This window comes from Marmota flaviventris, chromosome 3, assembly GCF_047511675.1.
Source record: "Marmota flaviventris isolate mMarFla1 chromosome 3, mMarFla1.hap1, whole genome shotgun sequence".
Taxonomy (NCBI): domain Eukaryota; kingdom Metazoa; phylum Chordata; class Mammalia; order Rodentia; family Sciuridae; genus Marmota; species Marmota flaviventris.
This window is the reverse complement of record NC_092500.1, coordinates 178,286,707-178,310,671: the sequence shown is the minus strand read 5'-3', so window position 1 is coordinate 178,310,671 and position 23,965 is coordinate 178,286,707. Positions and strand designations below refer to the sequence as shown.

The 23,965-nt window shown below is 53.3% G+C and overlaps 1 protein-coding gene across 1 annotated transcript in view; it reads left to right on the top strand.

Moving 5' to 3' along the window:
* Dlgap2 (DLG associated protein 2) overlaps positions 1 to 23,965 on the top strand; it is a 589,656-nt gene that overhangs the window by 476,843 nt on the left and 88,848 nt on the right. Inside the window, exon 6 of the mRNA XM_071610646.1 lies at positions 20,564 to 21,633. Within this exon, the coding sequence (XP_071466747.1) occupies positions 20,564 to 21,633 (1,070 nt within the window). The remainder of the gene's footprint in view (positions 1 to 20,563; positions 21,634 to 23,965) is intronic.

Genomic DNA, 23,965 nt, shown 5'->3' with positions numbered 1-23,965 from the left:
CCCTCAGATGTGCTGAGACGGCATTGCTCTGTGAGTGATCTCTGCTAGACTGGCTCACTGGAGACCATCCTGCAGCTGGCCCTGGGTATCTGGGTATTCAGCCAACCTCAGAAAACACCTAAAGAAAAGCCCTGACTATGCTGAGCATGTACCAAGCTTCTCCTCGTCACCCCTAAACAGCAGGGGAACCACTGGTACCAGCGTGTGGTAGCAGGCGTCTGGGCCAGCTAGACTGCTGGAGTGTGCAGGAGTGCACGGTACCGCTATGTGAAAACGCTGTGTGCTTTCTCTCAGGGACTGAGCGTCGCGGGTTTCTGTATTCCCAGGGTCCTGGAACCCATCCCCAGAGTGTTGATTCCAGCTCCAAGGGGCCGGTGGCTTATTTGCATTTATAAAAACATTTATATTGACCCAAATTTTACATTGGTAAGTTAATTGCAAAGTAAAATGGGAGAAAATTGTCAGGTTAAATAATCAAAGCATATTAAACCATGTTAGATGTGAGACCCAACACCAAGAAAATGGACAGGTAGAGGAGATCTGTCATTTTAAAACAGGAGAGTGTTGGCACAGCACCTGCAGCCCCAGCACCTCCTCCAGGTGGCACACGCTGCAGAAGTGTCTCTGGAGGGCACCCTGAGACTCCTCGGAGGCCTTCAAGTGGGAAGAGGCCCACAGCAATGGGGGCTCCTACTTTATTTAGCAAGAATTCCCCTTTAGATATTCAATGGTCTTTGGCAAATGGCCCTGGCCATTATGCTTACTTACATTGACTTAGTGACTTCTGGGCATCCAGACTTACCTCAAGACAAATTTCTGCTGACCTCTCCGCGCTCCTCCACTGTGCACTCTGCATGTCCTCCTCCTCCCCTCACCCTCCCTTCCTCAAAACCGCTTCTTCGCCCGGTGCCCTCCCTGCACCGCCAGCGGGGCCCCTGCTCCTGGCATGATGTGAAACACGTCGCAATTCCATGCTGTGGAAGAGGACGAGGCACTGAGGAGCAGGGACAGATGCTCCATGCCTGGGGACCAAGGGAACTTAACAATGCCACTTCAAAACCTTATTTCTATGCAAATCATGTCCCTGAGCGTGGTGCTAGGAACACCGGAACCGTTTGTAAGTGAAAGCTGGCTGGTTCTACCAGAACAAGGGTACAGACGCTCTGTAGCAGCTGTTGTGGTCAACTCTGAGTTACAGTGACCTCTCCATGTCATGGGAGACCGGCTCCAGGAGTCCCTGCAATGCCCAAATCCTTGGAAGCTCAGGTCCCTTATATAAAAGGGCACAGTATTCACATACGACCTATGTCTGTCCTAAATCATCCCTAGGTAACTTATAAACCTAATACAATGAAAGTGATATAAAAATTTATTTCTGTGCAAACAAATTAAAATCAGTTTTAAAGTTATGCATAGGTGATACTTGAGAAAATTAGGGTATTAGAGTTTTTCATGTGGATTTCTGGAATGCATTCTGTAACGTTGCTCCTAAATATTTCTTTTCACCTTCCACAACCTCCAAGACTAGTTGTGCCCAGTGACTCTTGGTACCTTCGTGGACGGCTTCCCCATGGTGATTCAGGGCTCAGGTGTGGAGGGCTCTCCCCTCAGCCTGCAGCCCCTGGCCTTAGTGGGCCCAAGAGGCGGGGCTTGGGGGTTAGAGGGAAAAGAGATGCGTAGCTGTGTAGTCCACAGGGAAACGAGCAATTGGAGGTGCCTACCACAGTCTCTCAAATCATAGCCAGAGATCAACCCAGTGCAGGCCGAGGTCGCAGTGGGTGGTGTGGACAAGATCTCCCTGTTGCCCTCGGACAGCGAAGAGGGAACTTGAGAAAACACAGGCCTGTTTAGGAGCCCCAAACTGGTCCACTCAGCAGCCCTCGAAGGAGAGAAATGATGAGCTGCCATGGGGCACTCCCAGTGGCATAGCACTTGGCCAGGAGCAGGGCGCCTGAGCTCTCCTCTTGCCCTTAGACTGCCTGCGGGCAGGTGCTGTGCTTCACCTGCAGGAGCGCAGCCCGACGCCGCTCCCCGCTGGGGCTCTGCAAACAGCAGAATCCCTCAGCCACTGGGAAAAGCTGCCGGACAGGAGAGCAGAGAGCTCCCAGTGGGACAGGGACCTCATGACATGGGAATCGGGCATTCCTGCAGCTGTCTGAGTTGAGGCCGGACCTGGAAGGGCAGGAGGAGGATGCTTCCTGGGCAGGATCAGCCTCCAACCTCAGCTCAGCTTGGGAACCGGCTCTCCGCACTTGGAGGCTCTGTGTGTCCAGCAGCACCGGCCTCCACACGGTGGACACAGAGCCTCCCCAACACAGGTGGTGACGACCAGAAATGTCTCCAAACACGGCCAGCATCCTCGGGGGCTGAGACTGCCCTCTGGTGGTGAGGGTCCTCGTCCCTTCTCCTGCCCCAGAACTGCTCTAAAATCCTGGCTGTGAAAGGCAGCAGAAGAGCCTGAGCCAACTCACAGCAGTCCACGTCCAACAGCTGTCCACATCCAACAGCAGTCCACGTCCAACAGCTCTGCACATCCAACAGCTGTCCACGTCCAATAGCTGTCCATGTCCAACAGCTGTCCATGTCCAAAAGCTGTCCACGTCAAACAGCTGTCCACATCAAACAGCTGTCCACGTCAAACAGCAGTCCACATCCAACAGCTGTCCACATCAAACAGCAGTCCACATCAAACAGCTGTCCACGTCAAACAGCTGTCCACATCCAACAGCTGTCCACATCAAACAGCTGTCCACGTCAAACAGCAGTCCACATCCAAGAGCTGTCCACATCAAACAGCAGTCCACGTCAAACAGCTGTCCACGTCAAACAGCTGTCCACGTCAAACAGCAGTCCACGTCAAACAGCTGTCCACGTCAAACAGCTGTCCACGTCCAACAGCAGTCCTCGTCAAACAGCTGTCCACGTCAAACAGCTGTCCACATCCAACAGCAGTCCACGTCCAACAGCTGTCCACGTCAAACAGCAGTCCACGTCAAACAGCTGTCCACGTCAAACAGCTGTCCACGTCCAATAGCAGTCCTCGTCAAACAGCAGTCCACGTCAAACAGCTGTCCACATCCAACAGCAGTCCACGTCCAACAGCTGTCCACGTCAAACAGCAGTCCACGTCCAACAGCTGTCCACGTCCAACAGCTGTCCACGTCAAACAGCAGTCCACGTCAAACAGCTGTCCACGTCAAACAGCTGTCCACGTCCAACAGCAGTCCTCGTCAAACAGCTGTCCACGTCAAACAGCTGTCCACATCCAACAGCAGTCCACGTCCAACAGCTGTCCACGTCAAACAGCAGTCCACGTCAAACAGCTGTCCACGTCAAACAGCTGTCCACGTCCAATAGCAGTCCTCGTCAAACAGCAGTCCACGTCAAACAGCTGTCCACGTCCAACAGCAGTCCACGTCCAACAGCTGTCCACGTCAAACAGCAGTCCACGTCCAACAGCTGTCCACGTCCAACAGCTCTGCACATCCAACAGCTCTGCACATCCAATAGCTGTCCACATCTAACAGCTGTCCACATCCAACAGCTGTCCACGTCCAACAGCTGTCCACATCAAACAGCAGTCCACGTCCAACAGCTGTCCACATCCAATAGCTGTCCACATCCAACAGCTGTCCACGTCCAACAGCTGTCCACGTCCAACAGCAGTCCACGTCCAACAGCTGTCCACATCTAACAGCTGTCCACGTCCAACAGCAGTCCACGTCCAACAGCTGTCCACATCTAACAGCTGTCCATGTCCAACAGCAGTCCACGTCCAACAGCTGGACACATCAAACAGCTGTCCACGTCCAACAGCAGTCCACATCCAACAGCTGTCCACATCCAACAGCTGTGCACATCCAACAGCTGTCCACATCCAACAGCTGTCCACGTCAAACAGCTGTCCACGTCGACTGTGATATTTGGGAAAAATACTAAAAACAAATCATCAAAGTGCTGCCCCAAAGGTAGCTGTGGGGAAGGAGCAGGAACAGGATGGTTGGGGGCCCAGCTCGTCCTGTGAGCTCAGGGCATGCTGGACTGGGGACACGGGGGACACCACGTGCAGTTGGGATGGGCCACCTTGCTGGGCAGCACCCAGGTCAGCAGATGTGTCGCTTGCCAGTGGGCAGAAGACACGGACACTGTGAGCAGCGTCCCTGTGGCCAGCAGAGCCCCTCCAGGGGCCTATGCTGGGCACCCCCAGGCAGAGCCAGGTCCTGCCTGCACCACCCCACCTCTCACACATGTCTGCAACCGTCTGCGGCCCACCTGGCCAGGTGACAGAAAGGGGCACAGACATCTGCAGTGTGTCCTTGGGCCAACTCAGCTCCCAGAGCTGAGGAGTCCAAGTCCCTCCCTATGCCCAACATCTGCTGCCACAGAAGAGGCGTCCGTCTCAGAAGGAGCAAGAGAGCCACACAGGTTTGTCACATGCCGCGTTAAAGGCGGCTTCACATTTCCAAACTGACCCTCCTGAAATGACCCTTTACTGCAATCACAACTCACACCGACAGCTTCTGCAGTAAATGGTTTCTGCACTGGGCGCGTGATCGAGGGCAGAAATGATGAAGGAAGAGAGGGAGGTGACAGAGTTCCCTTCAGTAAAGAGGCACAGCTGATTCATTCGCCTTCCCTAACTCGGGGCCTTTATTTAATTTCACTTTTTTCAGATTTTTTTTCTATGTGACCTAGAATGCTCATTTTTGAACCATGGGCTGAAACTCATTAATGGACAATGAGTCCAAGTTACAGGGTCACTACCAGCAACTTCAACAACGGAAACAGCAGTAACGAGGTACAGAAAACCCCCAGAGTGGGTGTCCAGTGAGACGTCTGCTGCTGGGCGTCCTGTGCCGGGATCTGAGGTGAGCAGGACGAGATCTAAATGTCTGCAAGCCACAGGCAGAGCCAGGCCCTGGGGAAGTCGTCTGCAGGCAGCCGGGCAGGAGCACTGCCCTGGGCCAGGACTCGATCCCCTGCCCGCCCTGCTCCTCACAGTCTTTGTTCAGAAAGCTGGAGGCTGTGGAGAGGCAGACCACTTCCTGTCTCAGGGTGAAGGTGATGAGTCTGAGTCCCCGAGATTAGGACAAGACATAGCTCACAGGAGCCTGCTGAGTGCTGACCCTGTCATTTCTACTGTGCTCTGGCCAAGCCACCTGGTCTGTCCAGTGCGATGAAAAGTGCCTCTCAGAGGTGCAGGAGGATACAGAACACAGCCGAGGGAGGGTGGCTGCAGGCCCCCACGGACATTGTCACTTACTGCCACCTCAAAGCATGGTCTCCATGGTGACAGAGTCCACTTCAAACTACAAAGACTGGCAGCCCAACTCAAAATTAGTTTTAGATTCTGAAGATTTTCTGTGATGGGATTTGCTTCATCAACCACATGTCATTAGCAGGCTTCTGTGCAAATGGGTGTTCAAAAATGAATGTGAACTCGTGTGCCGAGCTGTGTGATTCAGATGTCGACCAGGCCAGTTGGAAAAGTACGTGTTGTGTCCCTGGAAATGTACGAGGATGAGTGCTGGGCCTGGTGTGGTGTCCCTGGTGAGGAGGGTCCTGGCTGATGTCCTGGGAGGTAGCACTGGAAGGCAGGTCCTGGCTGATAGACTGGAGGTGTCCTGGAGAACAGGTCCTGGTTGATAGACTGGTAGGTGTCCCTCTAGTGGAGGGTCCTGGCTGATGTCCTGGGAGGTGTCCTAGGAGGGCAGGTCCCGACTGATGTCCTGGGAGGCAGGTCCTGGCTGATAGACTGGAGGTGTCCTGGAGAACAGGTCCTGGTTGATTGATAGACTGGTAGGTGTCCCTCTAGTGGAGGGTCCTGGCTGATGTAGTGGGCAGTGTCTGCAGAGCAGGGTCCTGGCCCCTCTGAGCACTTTGAATCCTTGCATTTCGTCCACAGGCCTGTGGGACAGAAGTCTCCATCCTCAGGCCATGAGGCCAGGGACTAAGTGAGAGATTCAGGGATCTGCCCAAGGTCACTAACATAGGAGAGGCCATTCCGGGTCTGAGGTAAGCCAGGCTTTGCAGGGTCTTTCATACGCTCTGCTCCCTCAAGGAAACTCAAGTCTTCCCTCTCTGGGTCTGACACGTCTGCCTTGTAGACTGTGCAGATGTCACAGTGACATCTGATGTCAGCTAGGTGTTGTACAACGACAAGGAGCTGAGTTTGGAACACAGAAGACATGCCTGCTTCACTGGCTGGGTCGATTGGGCTCCCCTGGTGAGCGGAGTCAGCCTTCTCCGTGAGACTATGGGATGTCGCGTGTTCTCAGCCAGCGCTGATCTCCCCAACCATCCATCAATACAGACACCCACTTCTCAGAAGCTAGGCTGAAATGGGACTTTCCTCTGTGGCTGGCCCTCCTGGGAATGTGGGCCTGTGGTCCATGACAGTCAGCATGTCACATGAGGGAAGACAAACCCCAAATCTGTTTAGGAGTTGAGAGAAGAAACATATGTTCCAAGTTTTATCAAAGCATGACTAGAGCGTTCCTATTTTATATAAACTTTAACTCTGCCAAATCCTAAACTTGATAAGACAAACACTGGCTATAATCAGAGTGAGTTAAGTATTTAACAGTCTACAGAATCCCCCAGGGGCCAGTGCCCTTGGACTGGCTTAGTGTCAGCCCCCAGGGACAGGCAGAGGCTGAGGTCCCCTCGGACCCCGATCCACACAGTTGCTGCAGCTGTAGGAAACGGTGCTCCGAGCAAACCAGTAGCAGAAGATCGGGGCTTCTCCAGCTCATCTCCAGGAGGAGCACGTCCTTGGAACCTAGAATCCGAGGACTTGTCACACCTCCCTTGACACTCAACCGGAGCTGTTTATTTAGCACAATTTCATAAGCAGTGAATACCAAAGTTTGGGTGAACTGTGGCTCAGTGACCGAGGATGAGGGGCGGAGGTGCAGCAGGAGTGCCAGGTCCACTCCCTGGGCCCCGTGCTCCCCGCCCGGGAGCCCCGCAGGGAGCATGCAGGGAGCCCTGCAGCTGCACGGCGCAGCTGACACCCAGCTTGCAGCAGCCCGGCAGGCCCAAGACTCTGCACGGAGGCTGTTACCTAAACCCAGGCAGCAGGCGAGGCCCTGCCAGGCCGTTCTGCCGAGGGTGCCTGACCCATCGCTGTGTGCAGGCAGCGGGGGCCCCGAGCTCTGCTCCACCCTGGGGTGAACCAGACAGACTGCTGGACCATGTCTCGTGTGTTCTGAGAAGTCTCCGTCCACGTTCCAACGTGGCCTGCCAGGGACCCAGCCTTCAGGCCCCTTGCCACTTCCCGTCCTGGCTGCTCTCTCCTTGGGGTGAGCAGGGGTGAGCCTCCCGGCGAGTGGCTCGGCTAGCACTCTCGCTCTTCCCCCTCCATGCAGAGAGGCTGTCACAGTGACGAGGTGGACAGCCTGTTGGGGCAGCCCCCGCAGTTCTGAGGGATCGCCTCTGCTTCCAGCGCTCGACGGCCCCCTTCATGCCACAGCTCTGTGACTGTGAAAGCAAACGAAAGCTAAGGTGGGAGCCTGGAATCCAGACCCGGGTCCTGGCGGGTCGCTGGGCTGTTATTTGATGTCGGTTGCAGTGGGCGGCTTTTGATTGCAGTTGGACCTTTCAGAATGGCTGAGGTGAACAGCTGCTGGCTGGGCAGCTTCAGGCCGTTCCACGCTGTTTCCAAACAGGACCGGCAGCTGTTGTCAGTAATCAGCGCGTCCTGCAACCCACTGCTGACAGGGCAGGCAGGCAGGTGGGCCCAAAGCCCCCGGCCCCCAGGAGGGGACCTGCTGCAGGTGAGCAGAAGTGGCCTCTGAAAGACCCCGGGCTCCCGGACTCAGATCCCACTGAGCCAGTGTCTGTTCAGACAGTCGCATGAGCCCCCGAGACCCCAGGCCGGGCACAGAGCTCTTGGGCCACATTCTCTTCGTCTCTGAGAGGCTCCTGCTAGTGCGTCAGGGTCTGGGCAGTTTCACAACGTGTCCTTTCCTTCCTTCACCAGCGCTACCCAGTCTCTCCAGCACCCACCCCGCCTGGCCTCACCGCCCAGCCTGCCTGCTCTTAGGAGCCTCAGAGCACTGCCTAGGCTTGACGGGGCCTGGAAGGAGGGGACAGGGCCAAGGGAGCTGTGCCTGCAGAAGGCCACCTGCCCCTCGTCCAGGCTGGAGCAGGGCTGTGGCCGGTGGCTGCTGTGTGCCAGGGACCTCCACAGGATGCACTGACCGGGGCCGTTCACATTTCCTGAGAGAGGAAAGAATGGGAATCCACAAGCAGGCCTGGTGCTGGAGTTCAAACCCTAGCCCCGACACCCTGGAGCAGGGGGAGTGCGAAGCCCTGCTCGGAGCATCCTGCCGAGCCGTCTGCGCAGCCTCGGAGGTCGGCAGTGTGAGCCTCACACCAGCAGGGAGCCCCTGCCTGGCACAGCCTCGCTCTGAGGGGAAGGACCCTCCTGCACGGGCCTTGCCCTCTGAAGGTCCGCTCCCCTCCCAGCCGCCACCTCCTGCTGACAGAAAAGGCCTCTGGTCTGCAGAGTGCAGCCTCCTGGGCCCTGGGGCCCCGCAGCCCTCAGCCCTCTCAAACCTGCAGCCCCCCACCTCTGGGTCCATGCACCTTCTTCCACCTGGAGACCTGCTCCTCCTGGGAGTCACATGTGGGGTGCCAAGCCGGGAGCAGGCAGGAGGGAGGGCGCCCCCCACCCCTGTGAAGCTAACACCGTACGGTGGCTGTGGAAGCACTTGGCTAGACTCCCAGCCCAGGGCTCCCCAGCGCAGTTCTACCCAGAGGCAGGCCCCTGGGGGAGGCAGAGCCCGGGCCCCGCCCACACCTGCAGCCAGGGCTCTGAGCTGGGAATGAGGGTGGTGCTGACTCTCTGGACCCTGGGCCCCCAGCCGCAGCAGGGGCTTGGCCACCTGCCCTGCCCTGCCCTGGGCCCTGTGGAGCTCTGCTGTCACCAGGTTCTCCTCCCAGGCACAGAGCTGGGGAGCACGTATTGGTTGTATGCTCTCTGCGTAATGGGGCTCTGCGCCCTCAGGGTGAGGAGGCAGGGGAGAGCGCCAGAGTGTGGAGCGTGGGGGGAGGCAGGGGCACAGGCGCGGGGGGAGGTGGGTTTGGCGTGACATGGTCCCACTGCAGGAAGGTTCCGGAATCCAAGCTGGGGCGTGAGGGCTCATGCTTCTGGCCAGTGCCCGTGTGGCAAGCATTAAAAATAGCAGCGGTTGAGCTGGTCCAACGGGAAACGTCCGGCAAATATCTGCTCTTGAGCAGACACTGTGAACTTCCCATGCCCGCTGCTCAGCGAAGACCCTCAGGAGGGTTGTGACAACTCCGCCATCAGGGTGCACAGGGGCATCCTCCGGGGGCCTGGTGGCAGAGGGCCTCAGTGTGAGGGACAGGGCCAAGGAGGGGACAGGGGACAGGGGCCAGAGCAGCAGCAGCACAGTGGGCTCAGGAGCCCAGCAGGCCAAGTCGCAGGGTCAGGGCGTTCCGTTTCCAGGCAGGATTCGTCGGATGCAAAACTCTCTACTCTGTTTTTCCTAAATGTTTTATTTTAACTTTTTTCCTTTCTATTAGTTCTTTCTAGATGTGACAGTAGAGCGTATCTCGACATATTATGCATACGTGGGGTATGACTTATTCCAACTAGCATCCCATTCCTGTGGTTGGACGTGATGGGGAGTTACACTGCTCATTCACAGATGAGCACAGGAAGCTACATTCAACTCACTCCACTGTCTTTCCTACTCCTGTCCACTCCCTTCCCTTCATTTCCCTTGTCTAATCCAATGAACTTCTACTCTTCCCTCCTGCACCCCACTTATTGTGAGTCAGCATCCACATATCAGAGAGAACATTTGACTTTTGATTTGGGGGGACTGGCTTATTTCACTTAGTATGATGTTCTCCAGTTCCATCCATTTACCAGAGAAATGCCAAAATTTCATTCTTCTTTATGGCTGAGTAATACTCCATTGCATGTGTGTGAGTGTGTGTATGTGTGTGTGTATGTGTGTGTGTATCACATTTTCTTTATTCGTTTATCTGTTTAAGGTTACCTAGGTTGGTTCCAAAGCTTAGCTATAGTGAATTGAGCTGCTATAAACATGGATATGGCTGTGTCACTATAGTGTGCTGATTTTAAGTCCTTTGGGTATAAACCAAGGAATGAAATAACTGGGTCAAATGGTGGTTCCATTCCACGTTTTCTGAGGAATCTCCATACTGCTTTCCAGAGTGGTGGTACAAATTTGCAGTCCCACCAGCAATGTGAATGTACGCTTCCCCCCCGCATCCTCACCAATATTTATTGTTACTTGCATTCTCGATCATTGCTATTCTGACTGGAGTGAGATGAAATCTCAGTGTAGTTTTAATTTGCATTTCTCTAATTGCTAGAGATGATTGACATTTTTTCATATATTTTTTGATCATTCATATTTCTTCTTCTGTGAAGTACCTGTTCAGTTCCTTTCCTTTGCCCATTGTTGATTGGGTTATTTGTGATTAAGTTTCTCTGTGTGTGTTAAGTTTTTCTGAGTTCTTGATATATCCTGGAGATTAGTGCTCTGGTGGGCAGTTGACAAGGATTTCCTCCCATTCTGTGGGCTCTCTCTCCATGTTCTTTGTTTCCTGGGCTGAGAAGAAGCTTTTCAGTTTGATTCCATCCCATTGATTGATTCTTGATTTTACTTCTTGTGCTTTAGGGGATCTTGTTAAGGAAGTTAGTTCTAAACTGACTTGACTAAGAATTGGGCCTATAGTTTCTTCTGTTAGGCGGAGGGTCTCTGGTCTAATTCCTGGGTCCTTGATCCACTTTGAGTTGAGTTTTGTGCAGGGTGAGAGACAGGGGTTTAGTTTCATTCTGCTGCATGTGGATTTCCAGTTCTCCCAGCACCATTTGTGGAGAGGCTGTCTTTTCTCTAGTATGAGCTAACTGTGTTTATGTGGGCCTGCTCTGTGTCTTCTACTCTGTAACACTGCCTTTCATGTCTCTTTTGGTGCCTATACCACGCCATTTTTATCCCTATGGCTCTGTAGTACGGTTAAGACCTGGTACTGTGATGCCTCCTGCTTCCCTTTTCTCACTGAGGATTGCTTTGGACATTCTGGCCTCTTATTTTTCCAAATGAATTTCATGATTGCTCTTTCTAGTTGTATGAAGTACGTCATCAGATTAAAAACTCCATTCTTAGCACGCTCACCTAGAACATTTATTCCAAATTTCTGTGTTTAATAAATGTTGAAAACCCACAAAGCCCTCAGGTCATTCTATCCTCTTCCCTTGGTGTGCTAAAGTCTAGGTCTTGCTCACCTGTGATGCTGACACACCCACGTCCGCCATCCCCCAAACACGGGCCCCTGGCCAAGCGTGACTGTCTCTGGGGGCTCAGGCTCCCGCGGGCGGGTTCCACAGCCACAGACCGTGCGCTTTTCTTGTATTATTTTCTAGGATAAATTTCCAGGTGAAATGCTTTGGTAGACGTATCTAGACTTCTGTAAGATATGACTCCTCTTATTCCTGTAGCTTTTATGGTTTAACAGGGTAAGTTTTTTCACATATTTGCTATTTTTATTTTATGTCCAAGAAATCACTTCTGTTCTACCTGCCAGTTTTTTCAAAGGAGTTGAGTTTCTCATTTCCATGAATCTTTGTGTCTAAGACCTTCCTGCTCTGGGTGCACCTTTCCCTTTCTGTGTGTGATACCCTCTCAGAGGAAGACCACTCTTTGACTGTGAAGTTGCACTTTATGGCCAGCTTTTTTTTTTTTTTTTTTAGTTTTACTGATTTTATTCTTTTTTAAATACAGGACAGCGGAATGCATCACAATTCTTATTACACATATAGAGTACAATTTTTCATATCTTTGTATATAGAGTATGCTCACACCAATTCATGCCTTTATACATGTACTTCGTTTTTTTTTTTTTGCCTTACAATTCTTATAACACATAGATACCACAATTTTTCCTCTCTCGGTTTATACATAAAGTATGCTGGCCAGCTCTTGAGCCTGGCTGGGCAGCTACCTGGACTTCATGTTTCCCTGCTGCGCTGGCTGCAGGGACTGAGCCTCCAGGGCCTTGCCCCACGCACGCCCACCCTCTTTCTCTTGCTCTATGAAACACGTAAATGATCTTGAACAGTGTACCCTGCGTTCTGGTTTGCAGTCCTGAGGAAGCCCTTTCTGAGCATGTCAGTGGAGACACACAGCAACCTCAGATCAGTCTCCAGTCCCACCTGGAGCAGCCCTTGCTCCAGAGCTCCTCTGTGGTGCTGGACCCGGCCAAAAGCTGCAAACCTTATTACCACTTCTGAGGTTTTGCCTGACCTATTTCCCAGAAGGTCCCCTAGTTTATCAAAACCCTCAAGTAACAGGAGATTTGTGATTTACTGCATGACCCTGTGGCACAGCCTAATTTTTAATATGTCTGTTGATTCAGAGAAACGTGTGAGGTATTTTTTACCCTGGGTTAGGTGGGTGGAAAAGATGGCTGGTTGATGAAAATACCTGGGCTCAGACTCCACTGGGTGGTGTGGAGGAGGCGCAGTCACATTCGAATGTCTTAGAACACGTCCGAGGAGTCTGACTCCCAAGTAGGTCTCTCCAGTGGGGACAGCGATCACGGGCGAGGCTCAGGGCACCGTGGGGGGCCGCCCTCTATGGTGGAGCCCTGCGCCTTCACATGGCCCAGGGCACATGACGGGTGCCCTCTCCACACCCTCCACCCCAGTCACCTCCAGGAAGGTCATTCTGACCTACAGCTCCCCAGTGAGATGTTCCCCTGAAAGACGTGTCCCCTGTTAAAACATTCTGCTAGTCACTGGTGAAGAGAGTTGAACTCTGTGCACAAGTCCACACCGGGGCCTGGTTTGTCTCTGGCTTTGGCGAGGGAAGCCACTGCTGCTGGAGTTGCACTGTGCACCTGTGGACAGTCAGGGACACTGTCTGGCTGCTTTCAGGGGACGGCAGGAGAGTGTCTAAAGTCAGCTCAGCTTGCTTAGAGCTTTCAAGTTCACAAAGAAAAAAGAAAGCCATCAACGCCTCCTTAAACACCCCTGTGAGTTCCATTTCCAAGTCATATTTGCTTATGAAACCATTCTCAAAAGTGGACTCCCTCCAGCCAGCGTCCCCGCTTGGCTGGATTCTGGTGAACACACTGGGAATCATGGCCGGCACTTTTGTCAAGGCACAAACTACATAAAGAGAGATTAGTTTAAATTAAGGAGACTCCATTTGTAACAAAGGGAATTCAAGTAGAAAAGTATTTGGAAAGCAATTATAATTACTTTTGTGAAGCCAAAGTTGCATTTCACAAAGTCAATTTTCTAGTGCAAAGGGTAAGTTAAGACCTTTTGGCCTCAGAATAATGGGATTAGGTTTACAACCAATAGCAATTTTCATGTGCTTTCAAAGCCATTGTTTGTGAATGTTGCAATAAAGATCCGCATAAAAGCTATTTATTGAGCCCATAAATAGATGTCATTTGTTAATTAAGTGCAATTAATTTGCAAATGCACTCACAGTACTGCTTAACTGAAAATAAAATAAAATTCTGAGACAGCAGAAGAGTCGAACACCTGAGTTCAGAATCTCGCACTGCACGTCCTATTTTTACTGTACTGCTGAAAGGCGTCTGTGTGCGACTTTCCTTTTAAATTACAGTTTGGGTGTACATGCAATCAGTGCAGAATTTCTTTTAAAAAAGCAATTTGTGTATATTGCAAATTATTGGTCATGGTATTGAACCTGCTGGTCAAGGAACCAAGATAAACGGCTAGAATGAGGGTTGTGTGTCTGTGTCTCTGTCTGTGTGTGTGTGTGTGTGCGCGCATGCGTGTCTGCGGAGGCCATCCCTTCCCCAGGGGCAGGTTTCCCCCACTCTGAGACACGGGTGCTCCCCTGAAGGGTGCGGTGGATGAACAACTATGCTGGAACACAGAGCCTCGCCTCGCCTCACACAGGGTGGACGGACACGCATGCCCGTGACAGGACTGGACACTGAGGTCCTCCCATGTGGCCCCTCCCTCCTGGGCGCCTCCGCTTTCCTCTGAAGAGACCCTGGGAGGGACCTGCTGAGGAGGATGTCCGCACCGCGTCAGGAGTGCACTGGGAGGAGCACGCGGGGGTGCTGAAGCCTGCGGTCACTCCTGCCGTCACGCCTGCTACAGCTGGACTTGGGATTGATGGGCCCATCAACAGAGCTGAGTGACAGAGGCTCAAGTTACTGTCAGAGACCCCCATGTGGAGAGGACAGTGGTCCTGTGATCAGTCCTGGTGCCCTGCTCTGTTGCTGGGGACTGCTGACCTTGGCCATGTCCTTCACCTCTGAGCTCATTTACTTATTTGGGGAATGTCACAGGGAGGATGTCCCCAAAAGGAGTGTCTTGAGTGTCCAGTCACAGAGTGTCCAGTGTAACCCAGAGAACATTCTGTATGGATGTGCTGGACACCCTAGGGTCTGACCACTCACCGCCGTCCCTCAGCTGGGCACAGCTGGTGCTGTGACCACCACTGCCTGGATCCAAGCAGAGCTCTTCCTGGTGCTCAGCAGCTGAAGTGACCAGCAGGGGTCTGCCCCGTGGCTCGGACGTTGCCTAGTCAACAGAAAGAAATACCCCTGTGCTTTATTCAAACAGCTTTGTACTTTTAGCCCTTACTCTCTGGGTCCTGGGTCCATTCTGAGTTGATTCCTGCAGATAGCAAGAGACAGGGCATTTAAATGTGTTCCTTCACACGTGCAGATCCTGCGCTCCCGACAGAATCAGTAGAAGGACACCATTCTCTCTGTGGCGCCTCACTGCAGACGGCCCCTGGGCCCTCCCTCCGCTCTGGTGTGTACCCTGCGGCCAGAGCCCCACTCGGTGACCTGTGCAGTAAGCTGGGGATCCAGAAGTGAGCCCTCAACTCTCCTTCTTGGGGCCCCTTGTATTTCCATAGGAACTGAGGATTGGCTTTTCCACTTCTACGAAAAATCCAGATGGAATTTTTATAGGAATGGCACTGAATATTCTGTAGGTTGCTTTGGAAAATGCTCTCATCTTGACATTATTAAGTCTTTCAATCCATGTGCGTGGGACATCTTTCCTTTTGGGGGGGGTATTAATTTCTTTCAATAATGTTTTTAGTTTGCAATATACCACCTCCTTGGGTAAATGTGATCCTAGGTGTCTTATTTATTTAGATGTTATTATAAGTAGAATTGTTGTCTTAATTTCCTTTTTGGATTATTCATTGCTAATGTATAGAAGCACAATTGATATTTATTTTTTGATCTTGTACCATGAACTTTGCTGAATTTTTTTTATCAGATATAGTGGTAGCTTTCTTGGGGATTATTTGGGAATTTCTATACATAAGATCTTCTGTGAACAGAGACAGCTCTTCTTTTCCCTAACAGGTTGCTTTCTTTTCTTATCTAATTGCTCTGGCTAGAAACACTCTACTACCATGTTGAGTGGAAGGGGTAAGAGTCAATGTCCTGACCTCCCCCATTCTCAGGGGAGAGTTTTCAGCCCTTCACTATTGAGAATGGTGTTAGCTGTAGGTTTTCATAAATACCCATTACTGTGCTGAGGAAGCACCCTGCTGTTCCTGGTTTTCACCGTTTTTATCACACAAAGATGACATATTTTGTCAAATGTCTTTTTCTGTGCCAATTGAAATGGTGACATGTTCTGTTAGTAGGATGTATTGCATTGATTGATCTTCCTATTTTAAACCACCTGTGCACTCCTGCAATTAGCCACAGCATATAATTACTTTAATATGACGCTCAACTGGGTTTGCTAGTGTTTCCTTGAGGATTTTTACATCTAGGCTCATAAAGGAGGAGTGTGTAGTTCTCTTTGCTTGTGCTCTGGCTTTGATATCAGAGTTAATTTTGACCCTGATACAATTATAGGAATGGCACTGAATATTCTGTAGGTTGCTTTGGATTAGGATTGAAAGGGTCCCTCCTCTTCTGTTTTTGGAAGGGTGTGAGGATTGATATTAATCCTCTATAGATGTGGGTAGAATTCACCCACAAGGCCACCTCGTCCTGGACTTTTCTTTGCTGAGTGACCTTTATTGTTGATTCAGTTTCTTTGATTTTTGCTCTGTTGAGATTTTCTATTTGTACTTGAAGTAATCTGTGTGTTTGTGTGAATTTGTCCATTCTACCTAGTTTATCTGATTTGTTGCCATACACCAGTGCATAGTATTCTCTTATAATTCCTTTTGTTAGTTTGAAGTCATTAAGTTTTTTTTCTTTCTGATTTTGAGAATTCGGGTCTTTTTAGTCAAGCTGAAGGTCTTTCTGTCCTGTTGATTGTTTTGGAGAATCTAGTTTGCATTTTGCCGTTTCCCTCCACTGTTCCTTAATTGCTGATCTTCATGATTTCTTTCCTTCTGCTAGCTTCAGGCTTGGTTTTCTTTTTCTACCCTTATGAACTTTAACATTAGCTTTTTAATTTCTACAAAGTAGTCAGATGGGATTTGATAGTGACTGTGTAGAATCTGAATCAATCTGGGAAATTTCTCATCTTAAACATGAAATCTGGCATCCTTGAATTTGCAGTATCTCCCATTTATCTAGACTTACAAATTTCTTCCAGCAATGTTTATACCAGAAATCAGATTTTGTACTTTTGTGTTAAATATTTACAGAAGTTTTTGTTTTGTTTTGGTCTTGGGGATTGAACCCAGAGCCACTTAACCACTGAGCCACATCCTCAGCCCTTTTCATGTTTGTTTATTTAGAGACGGGGACTCACTAAGTTGCTTAGGGCCTGGCTAAGTTGCTGAGGCTGGCTTTGAACTTGTGTTCCTCCTTCCTCAGCCTCCAGAGCCTCTGGGAAGCAGCTTCATTAGCAGGGCTTCAGGTGGGTTCTGGCATGTGGAGTGGCATTGGTCACCTGCACAGGTAAACGCAAGCCAGTACAGCGCAGCTGTGGCCACCACCTTTCCTGGCCTCACGGGGGCGGGGGCTGCAGCACCCCAGGAGTCCTAAGAGAAGTCCACTGAGCAGGTGTCATCTGGGGGACAACAGCACGGGCGGGGACCAGGATGGCAGAGAAACAGAGGGTCGGTGTGTTTCCAGTGCCAGCGGGGCCACCTCATAAGTCTCCACAGTCCAGGTGAAGGCCTGGTGGTAAGTTTAGCCAGCGTGGTGCGGGGGGGGATGGGGGGATGAGGAGGGATGGGGGGATGGGGGGGATCGCCCCACTGCCCCTTCAGCCTCAGCTCCCCAGCTGCTGTGTGTTGGGGGTGTGCACTTGAGGGCCGTGTAGACAGTCCACACGGCCAGCAAGGCTGCGGCACACACCCACTCACAGTGGGCACCACGCCGTTAGCCTTGGTTTAGAGGCTCACTCCCACGCTAGCAGCACGCTCTTTAGGATGGGTCGGCCATAGTGCGGGTATTTATTTTCTATTTTGAACTCGGGGAGACAGTTGTGTGTTAATAAGTAACAACTATAATTGCTGTTTTCTCTTAATAACAAAAATGGTGTGGATAGCTAGGAATTAGGGAACTAAGACACTTTCCACGTTTTGTATGTTACCTTGTTTTCAAAAAAAGAGAAATTATTAGCCCCTAAGTATTTATTATGTGTTGTGTAGACTTATAAAATGTCCTACAGCACAAATCCTCATTATACTTTTTGGTATTGCCGTTATTTACAGTGCCTAATTATCTTGTTTGTGTTACTGTGATTTTTTTGACAGATAATATAGAAGTTTCCACACATATATCAGGAAATTCAATTTTATATAGAAAAAATGAGACGGTTATCAACATGTTGCATAATCAATTTAATTCATTTCAGTTAAATTCTTATCTTTCATACTCTTCTTTTCCGTAGCCACATGCATATTATAGCTTCGAGGCTAAACATTAGGCAGAGGCAGGATATGTGTGTGCAGCCATAATGAGCTTGCTTTTTAATACAAAGGAAGATTAGAATCGTATTAAATTGCATGTTAATGGAAAAATAAAGCAAAACATAATAGGAAGACAATTGGGGCTGCTGTTAAGTCTGGATCACAGAACACAGTTTTGCTATTTATTGGTTGAATGTTGAGTTTCCTTTGGATCTTGCCCTTAATTATGTTAAGTATAATACATCCTAAGTATTCCTCGTAATGTGAAGAAGTGCTGTGGTTAGGCTGACCGCTGAAGCCAGAGGGCGCCTCAGCCACATTACAGGCAGCCTTTGGAGTCACAGGTGAGGCCCCCCCAGCCCGGGGAATTTACTGTGACAGGTGCAGCCTCCAAGGGCGGACACGAGCGGCAGCTGACACGCGCGCAGGGCCCTCGGCATTCCTGCAGAAGTGCTGGGTGCTTCTCTGCTGGGTCGTCCTGTGCCTGGGACACAATCCTCTTCCTTGTCACACATTACGGCTCTGAGCTGGCTGGACACGTGCAGTCCTGGGACTTGAGGCAGGGACATGTTTAGGCCAGGTCTGGGACTGGTCACCCAGCACAGGTTTCTCTCAGGTGAGGATGCTTCCCTGCACAGGCTGCCCGGAGCATCAGGGAGAACCCGTGTCCATGTGTGTGGGGCTGGCACGGCATCAGCTCTAGTGTGACTGACAGCGGGATTATCCCAGGCGGGATGGAGCCCTTGCAGAGGAGCAGGTGAGGGGATGTGAGTTAGGTGATGGAGCCCAGGTCTGAAGGAGGACCCCTGGAGTTTCTGTCTCTCATGTGACAAAGACCCTTTCTCGTCCCTGCCTGGGCCTCAGCCTCAAGGGCAGCATGCAGCAAGGTTGTCTTCAGCCTTCTTTGAGAACTAACAGAGAGAGCTTCCAGCCTGCGGACAGAGGAGAAAGAACTCACAGAGTGACTTTGAGGAGTGGCAAGCAGCTCCATGCCTGGGGCACAGCCTTGCAGGGGTCTGGGTGGGAGCAGAAGAGGCCAGGCAGCCATTGGGCACCCTTGGTTGTGGCCCACGGGCTGGGCCTGTGCGGAGCTGGCTTTCCAGAGCCCCTGAGCTGGGACGGGGGGCAGGACCCCCTGGAAAGCTGGGCTGCTAGAGCAGAGTGCTGGTTGGAGTCTGAGGACAGACGGGGAAGCGTGTCCAGCAAGAGCCATCAGGAGGCAGGCACAGTGGTCCTGGGACAAGGCCCCTAATGAGGGAGGTGGGCAGGTAGGTGAGAACCGGGTGGGGTAGGAGGAGGACTGAGAGGCCAGGGAAGCAGCCAGAGAACCTGGCTCTGCTGGGGAGCCTGGGCACAAGGGGCACACCTCTGCCCTCAGGAGGGTGGCACAGAGTCCTGGAGAGAGACAAGGCACTGGGTCAGGGGTACCACCTTGCCTCCACTCTCCCCAAGGACAGACCCCATTCTTATGGGTGATGGGTTGGGGTCAGCGGACCCTGCCCAGGCTTCATCCCCCGGGCCACATGCTAGCACCTGCCCCTGGGCCTTCTTTCCACTGTTCTCCCCCAGCAATGAGCTTGGAGCCTGCACTTCCTGTATTTCCACTGGCTGCCAGAGGGAGGCAAGGTCCACCCTGGGACTGAGAGGAGACAGTGGACAGCAGGGCAGAGGGAGTCAGCCTTCTGCAGGAGTCCAGAATCCAGGCCCATTAGGGTCACAGACCCTGAACTTTTCCAACGGGTCCAGCGGGTGACATTAACAAGGATTACCATCATATGCAATGGCAGATGGGCACTGTGGCCATGCCCAGGACGCAGCTCCCCATCCGGGGGCTCAGTCCTACCCTGCAACTGGAGAGCAGTCCATCACAGAGGCCCCTCTGGCTCTGGCCCTTCACCCTTGGAAGTGGGCTGGATGGCCAGAGCTGTCCAGGGACTGTCCAGGAGGCTCCCACACTGGATTGGTGGTGCCCCAGGATCAAACCACTCTTTACTTCACGGAGGGTTCTTCTCAGTTCAGAACACATCTGAAATAGAAAAACCCCTGGTGAGCCCCCTCCCTCCCTCCACAGGCAGTCAACCACCCAGGAGGACCCAGGACGCTTGTCCAACGGGAGGACAGGTGGCGGCTGCTCTCCAGGACAGGCCTGAAGGGGTGCAGCAGCATCCCCCACCAGTCTCCCACGAGAGCCGGATGTCCAGGTGGAGGCACGCTGGTCCCCAGCCAGGCCGTCTCTCTCCACAACCCAGTCCCCACACAGCAGAGGGGTTGAGAGAGCCCCTGCACTGCTACCTGCCCAGTGGGCACGTGGCACTGAGCCCACAACCTCACAATAGACACCAGTGTGTGACACATTCACTTACTAATTACACCAGGTGTTATTTTCCAAGCTGAACGAAAACCCCCCAATGCAAAATGGAAATACAGCTTCTCCCCACATTGTTATTATTTATTAACTCAAAACCTGTGGTTTGAGAGACCAGTGAACCTGCTAGACCTTAAACATGTCACTGCAGACCACCACTCGGGAACAGCAAGGTCCCTTTCGGTATCCCTCACTTTGCAGTGGTCAGTGGGAACTGGTGCTGGTCCACTGGAATGCTGGGGCTCGGAGGACACTGACTGTTGGGAAGAGTGGCATGTGCTGGGAGCGGGGGCTTCTCCAGGGGACTTGTGGGGTTCCCTTCGAGCATTAAATGACGTCTCTCTTGTGCCCACAGACCAGCAGTACTCATGGTCCCCGACGCAGCACTTCAATGAGGAACGGTACTCCCCGGCTCCCAGGAACATGAAAGGGTTGTCTGGAAGCCGGAACCCGCGGCCGCTATGTGCAGGCCACACCTGTGGCGTGGCGCCCCCCGCCGACTGCGAGCACCCGCTGGACCACCTGCGCCACGGGCCGGACACGCGGCAGCCCTACCTGCTCAGCCCGGCGGAGAGCTGCCCCATGGACCACCACCGCTGCTCTCCGCGGAGCTCCGTGCACTCCGAGTGCATGATGATGCCCGTGGTGCTGGGCGACCACGTGTCCAGCAGCACCTTCCCCAGGATGCACTACAGCTCCCACTACGACACCAGGGACGACTGCGCCATGCCCCACATGGGCGCCAAGATCAACCGCATCCCCGCCAACCTCCTGGACCAGTTCGAGAAGCAGCTGCCCCTGCACAGGGACGGGTTCCACACGCTGCAGTACCAGAGGGCCTCGACGGCCGCGGAGCAGCGCAGCGAGAGCCCGGGCCGGATCCGGCACCTGGTGCACTCGGTGCAGAAGCTCTTCACCAAGTCGCACTCCCTGGAGGGCTCCTCCAAGAACAACGCGGACGGCACCAAGGGCGACGGCCGGGCGGACGAGCACCACCACGGCCACCACGCCAGGCACGGCAAGCGGAGCCGCAGCAGGGAGCGGAAGCCCGAGGCCAAGCACAAGTCGGGCTCCAGCAGCTGGTGGAGCTCGGACGACAACCTGGACAGCGACAGCACGCACCGGGCGCCGAGCGTGGTGAGCAGGCACCACCTGGACCCCTTCCCCCACTGCTACCCCGAGGCCCTGCAGAGCCCCTTCGGGGACCTCTCGCTGAAGACGTCCAAGAGCAACAACGACGTCAAGTGCTCGGCCTGCGAGGGCTTGGCCCTGACGCCGGACGCCAAGTACATGAAGCGGAGCTCCTGGTCCACGCTCACCGTGAGCCAGGCCAAGGAGGCCTACCGCAAGAGCTCCCTGAACCTGGACAAGCCGCTGGTGCACCAGGACATCAAGCCGCCCCCGCGGCAGTGCCACTACCTCCAGGTAAGGGCCGCGCCAGCGCCTGGCCCAGGGCGGCGCGGGTGGCTCTCAGTGGGCAGAGTCCATGAAGGTGCGGTTAGACTGTCGGGACCCACACGCTGTGGGCTGAGCCAGGAGCTTGGGTCCTACTCTTGGCCTGTTTTTATTTTGACACATTATTTGTGCTATGTGGGAGGCCGTGGGCAGCTCCATGCGGGTCCACAACAGGTAATGATCAGATGGGGGGCAAGCTCCTCCGTGTCTCCACATCCACCGTTTCTGTGGGAACCCGCCAGCTCCTCTTTCCTACCTGTGCAGAGTGTAGATTATGGTGATGACCGTCACCTGCTGAGCACACACTGCACCTGTGCTCCATGAGAGCACTCTTGAACCCCTGTCCACCTGGAGTCTTGGGTCCCATGCCCAGCCCCACTGCTGATAGCCAACCTTCATGGCTCTCGGCGCCGGCATGGTGAGACCAGGAAGTCTTGCCCTGGGCCTCGCCCTTTTCACTTAGCTGGTGCCCTCCTGGTTCACCATTGCTGCAGGCGGCAGGATGGGCCTCTCTGCTGGGGCTGAGGCTCTTCCCTGTGTCGATAGGACCACGCCTTCTCTGCCCACCCAGCCCTGGACTCTGCTCCTCGCCATCCTGGCTGCTGTTACGGTGCTGCCGGGATGGCGTCAGTTTCGACAGGTGGCAGAGAGGTGACCTCAGGCCATTCTGGGGGTCTCTGAGGCCCCCGGCTGCTCCCTGGAGCCACTCAACACCATCGCCATTCCCTTGGGACCCCCAGGGCTGGAGGCCTAGGACACAGCGGCAAAAGCACACCTGCCTTCACAGGAGCTGTGGGTTCGGGAGCCGCCCCTGGCAGAAGCCTGACCTCCACGCCCACCTCCTGCTCCTGGGAGTGGCATCCCTGAGCCACAAGGCAGGAGGTCGGACTGTGGGAAGGAATCTGTCTCTGTGATGCTGATGAGATGAATTCACAAAGGCAGAGCAAACTGCAGACAGCGGCTGGCGAGAGCTGCACACTGCAGACCTCTGTGCGTCAGTGACGCCTCCCTCTCCTAACCCTGCTGTCACCAAGAAAGCCAGATCCGCCCTGGAGGTGCCTGCTCCACTGAGGATGCAGGGTTCAGAGGCTGCGGGCTTGGCATCAAGCTGATACATGTCACCACAGATCCCCTCTATTGCCTGAGAGCAGGTGCAGCGGCCAAACGCTGCTTCAGGGAAATGCTCCTAGCACGGAGTCACCCTGCTCACTGCAGTGAAGTCACCAGGCAGCCACCTAATGGGACAGAAAGACAGCCCTGCCTCTGTCCAGGAGTGCCGAGTTGGCAAGCCCTCCCCATGCCAGGCTCAGGGGCTCTGTTCTGAGAGGGGAGGTACCCAGTTGTTTGCATGGCAGATTTATGCAAAGAGACAGATTGGTTGTTGCATAAAACATTATTTATAGCAGTGGGAGAGACTTATGCTTTGATTTTACTTGGCCAGCCTCGATAGTATCCAAGGGTAGAGACTCGTCTGCTTATCTAAAGGACCGTGGTGACTAGAATGGGGTCCAGAAGCAAAGCTCTTGTTTTATTTTTTTTCCACTTGAACCTGAGACACCTGTAGATTGGTGCTCCTTGGACACTAAAGGTCGGTGGCACAACAGTGACGTTGCACTGGGTCCACGTCCCTGCCATACCTGCTCGGCAGCGTCCTGTGCCCTCAAGTCTACCTGCGGCTGCCCCCATGGCCCACACTGTCCTCCACCCTCCGGCAGCCCTTGTGATCCTGTGGCTGAGGAAAGTGCCACACACACGTCCAGGGCACAGGTAGCATAAGGTCCCAGGCCCTATGGCCACCATCAGTTGAAGCAGACCCCACATCTCACACGACTGCCGCAGCAGACGTTCCCATGTTTGTCCCTGAAAGGTCCACGCTGAACGACAAGGTCAGATTGTGAATCGCAGCCATGACCCAGGAGCAGACACTGAAAGCAGTAGTTCTGCAGGGCTCCCAGCATTAGGTCACGTTCGCCTTCCCCAGGCTCCAGCCTCTCCTTCCCAGTTTGTTTGAGCGGGACGTGATGAGGGGCCTCTTGAACCTCTCGGTCCACAGGTTTCTCCTCTCTTTCTCTCTTCCCAACCCTGGAGGGCTTTTGGTTTTTAAACTTCATAGGCAGCATGGCCCCTAGGCCCTGCTGCTTGGGCTCTGTTCATGGTGTCCAAGGTGCAGTTTCGTAGGTTGGTGGAAACCTGCCCAGAGCCTGCAGTCCCTGCATTTCTGCACTGGCCTGGCTGGGCCGCCTGCCTGTGGGCCTCCTGCTCCCTCTGCCATGCTCCCTCCCTCTCTCACAGGGGTCAGTCA